The sequence below is a fragment of the Neospora caninum genome, chromosome X (genome assembly GCF_000208865.1).
Source record: "Neospora caninum Liverpool complete genome, chromosome X".
Taxonomy (NCBI): Eukaryota; Apicomplexa; class Conoidasida; order Eucoccidiorida; family Sarcocystidae; genus Neospora; species Neospora caninum.
The window spans coordinates 5,694,070-5,697,653 of record NC_018396.1 but is presented as its reverse complement, the minus strand read 5'-3'; the positions used below and the strand labels follow the sequence as shown (position 1 = coordinate 5,697,653).

The 3,584-nt window shown below is 54.8% G+C and overlaps 1 protein-coding gene across 1 annotated transcript; it reads right to left on the bottom strand.

The window, feature by feature from the left end:
- Positions 1–784: 784 nt before the first annotated feature.
- On the bottom strand, positions 785–1,851 carry NCLIV_051460 (conserved hypothetical protein; the record flags this gene model as incomplete). Its single annotated transcript, XM_003884700.1, has 3 exons — positions 785–987; positions 1,246–1,332; positions 1,803–1,851. 3 exons carry the CDS (start codon positions 1,849–1,851, stop codon positions 785–787), a joined length of 339 nt encoding a protein of 112 aa, XP_003884749.1.
- Positions 1,852–3,584: the final 1,733 nt, after the last annotated feature.

The following is a 3,584-nucleotide window of genomic DNA, read 5'->3' as shown; positions in this document are numbered from 1 at the left end:
GGAATATGCTTCTTGTGTCACACACTCTTCGTGCGCTTTTTTGCACGTTGAAGCTCACCAGGTAGTGCCCCGGAGAAAAGCCTCCTCTCGGTAGATTTCTTACATGTGGCTACAGCGTCGTCGGTGTGTGTCACGCTCCAGTATAGTTCCCGGTGATTTGTAGAGCGTCACCGACGCATGACCCATCTGGGCGTATATAGCTGGTGTGCTACACACAGAAGACGCTGCGGGTTGTGATTTCGGTGTCGCTGGAAGACTCTCCCGTGATCCCGCGGTGTTGCCAATACGCTCTCCACGCTGGCCCCGCCACGCACAGATCGACCTTCCTTTCGGAAGACACATCCATGTTCAATAAAACCTGCTTGAATTTTTTCCAAGTCAATGCGTTCTCGTGTTTTTCATACCACGCGGCCAGGGAGGGAGGCAGGCTCCTGAAGCAGCTTCACCGCCACCAGCCAGCAAATACATACCTGTTCATACAATACCTTTCCCTAGGCGTGACGTTCCCATAGAAAAACAGAAGGATCTACACTGAGAATCACTCCCCTTGAGCGACACAGGGAGACTGAGTAAACGACTGTCCTGTTCAAGGCGTGAATTACGGCGCTTGAAAGCCGCCTTGAATTCCTGTCGAGCGGCCTGTTGCTCCCCGTGCGAGGTCAGTGGACCTGGGCGAAGCAAAGGACTGTGGAAGAAAGGCACGTCCCGTGGCGGGATCCTGTCCGGTTCTCTTCCGGGAACGAAACGAGGCGTTCACCTGCACATTCTTCGCGGAGAAGCTCGCTTACTTCCCACCTTCAAACTCGCCGAGTCCTGCTCCTGCGTCGGTGCTTGTCGTTTTTGTCGCCGCCAGCTTAGTGTCCACGGTGTAGCGGCCGGTCTCTTTCAAAAAGTTGATCGCGTGGGCCTGGAGTTCGCTGTCCGTGATCGAGTTGTCCACGTAGCTCATGATTTGCTCACGGGACCAGTTGCTCGGAACATTGCCGCCTGCGACAAAAAGCAGTTTTCACGGGTGGAAAGGAGTAAGTTGCCAGGGAACACATGAAAGAGTTCCGCTGTGCCCGACCCGGCGCAGTGGTCGCAAGAAACCGTGACGCGCCGCACTTCCAAGGAACCGCGCGATTGCGCCATGCAGCTGCTGGTCCTCTATAAAACGACCCGGGTAAATCGTCCGAATCTTCAGCCCCATTCCAGGCTGCCTTAAACGGCTCTCTGTGGTAGCCTCGGCACAGAGAGTTCACTTACGAAGGTTCAGGAAGACGAGCACCTCTCCTAGGAGAGGTTGGAACTTCGACGGCACGGGGACAGCGGGCGGCTGCGTGTCGGTTCCGCCTGAAAAGACAGCAAATGGGCAGAACGAATGCACAGAGTGAAGCATTCGGAAACGTGGAGTACGTCATCGGCTTCAAATCCACGTTTTGGCAGCAAAGTGCCTTCACCCCCTGTCCAGCCCCCTCCCTCTCTACGTGGCATTGCGTCCTGACCCTAGGAGACGCCCGTGGGGCTCTGGCTACTCAAGGGAACCAGCTCACGCAAATCACCCACCCCGGTTTCAAGCATAAGCGGATGCCACATCTGCTTTTAGAGTTTGATGACTACGAGTGGAGCACAAACAGGTGAACTGCAGAAGAACCAAGTTCAGCGGTCGGGTCTCCTAGCCGCGCTCGAGAGCGCTCTCTTCCCACCGGGAGACTCCGGAGTACTGGCTGTAGCGATGGCCTTTCGCCGGCGGGTTACACCTCCTGCCGGCAAATCCAACAAAGGTTTTGTTTTTCAACCCCATCCGAAAAAAGGAAACTTACCGACAAGCCAGTAGGTGAGACGGTGGAGACTCTGGAGCAGACTTGCCATTTTGACTCGGTCTCAAGCTCTGTGCACCCAGCGGATTGTGCTTCGTTGATCCTAAAAAACTTTCGGGAGTTCTCGCCTACTCCCGAGTAACTCTTCGTTACGAGGTCGACGCGTGAAGCGCTTTGAAACAAACGGAAAACACGATATGTACGAGTTACCAAAAAGTGGGGAAAAGTACCATTGCGGATGCGTGTGTTCCCCCGAAAGAGTCAACCACCGACGGGCAAAGCGCGTGGTGACGCCGATGGCTGCGTGTGTCGAGCTCGGCTGGTCCGGGTCCCGGCCAGCTAGCAGACTGGGAAACCTGCCTTCATTTGGCGGGGAGAAGGTGGAGACGCCCTTTCGTATGAGACCACAAACGCTCTGTGGATACTGAGGTGGGCGTTTCGCTTCCTGTGGTTCCGGTTCAGTGGGCGGATGACGCCGTGTTCCACTTGTTCTCCCGCTGTCTGCTCAATTACACCTGGCAAACTCAAAGAGGCGCCGCGCAGATCCCGATGCTGTCGCTCACTTCGTGCGGTACGCCACTCGGGGACAGAGCAGTTCTATATTGAGCAAAAAAGGCCGAATCGGGTTGTCGTGAGTGTGCGTTGATGAATCGGCAAGTAGGGGGAGGTTCGAAAAAGCTGGTGTTTCGCCAGACGTTTTCGGTGGTTCGAATCGGCAAAAACACGCCGCTACGCAACAATTTTGTCTCGACAAGTACCAGGAAACGATTAGTCATCCGACCGCGTCACCAGCAGTTTCGACAACCAATTATACGCAAGGCGTCACTTGGTGGCGGACACGCGGTTCTCCCGGGATCGCTGTCGTTTGGACGTTCACCCCGTGCCGCGAACAACAGGCAAAAAGTGGTAGTCCAGTTTCGTAGGCGAAATACTGGAGGCTGGTGGATTGGTAAACGTTTGGGTCGGTAGTTACCACGTGCCAATCTATGCTGTTCTGAACCAGCATAACAAACCTGGAAGAACGTCTGAACAGGCAGGTACTGAGAACACATTACGATACCTCCGTTGCACTGAAAGGTTGTAGAAACAATGCGAGGCCAGGGTGGAAGTCGCCAGTTCCGCGTTTTTAGCTTATGGATTCTTTGTACCATTGGTAGCTTAAAAACCCGTACCCCCGTGAGCGAATCCACTCTGCCATACTCCTTCCCTCCCTCGCTCGTCAGGCGCTGTCAGCCTTCACAAGTGTCTAGCTTGCTTCTCGTGTGGGCAACGACGCTTGAGATGTCGTACTCTTAAACCTTGTACAGGCGCGCTTGATCCCACCACTAGGCACACACGTCTTTTCGACGCGCCAGCGTACGAGTAAAGTGGTCTTTGACTGATAACATTGAAATAGCGGATGAAAACAGAGCCTGTCATGCCTCTGTCGACGTGCGCTGCATTGTGACCACATCCACGGTACGAGAGGCCGTCCCACGAAACCTGCTGCTGCTGAGCGTTTTGCCGGTTCGTGGGTATCTGCCGGTCTCACCAGCACTTGGGGTTGTGAGTAGTGATTAGTCTTTCCGCGAGCACTTCTCGAAGCCAAGCCCACGTTTCCTCCTCAATCGCCGCATGAACAGGCGCCGTGGACGCCTCCTTTCCGTTTCTTGGAGAACGGTCCAAGCTGCAAAACAACAGTTTCGGTGCGTCAGCGACTGCAAGGTTCCACCTACCCACCTGATCGCTGCAAGGGATTCAAAACAGTTCTGTGTTTCCTTGGCGCACTGAATGTGAAGCTCGGTC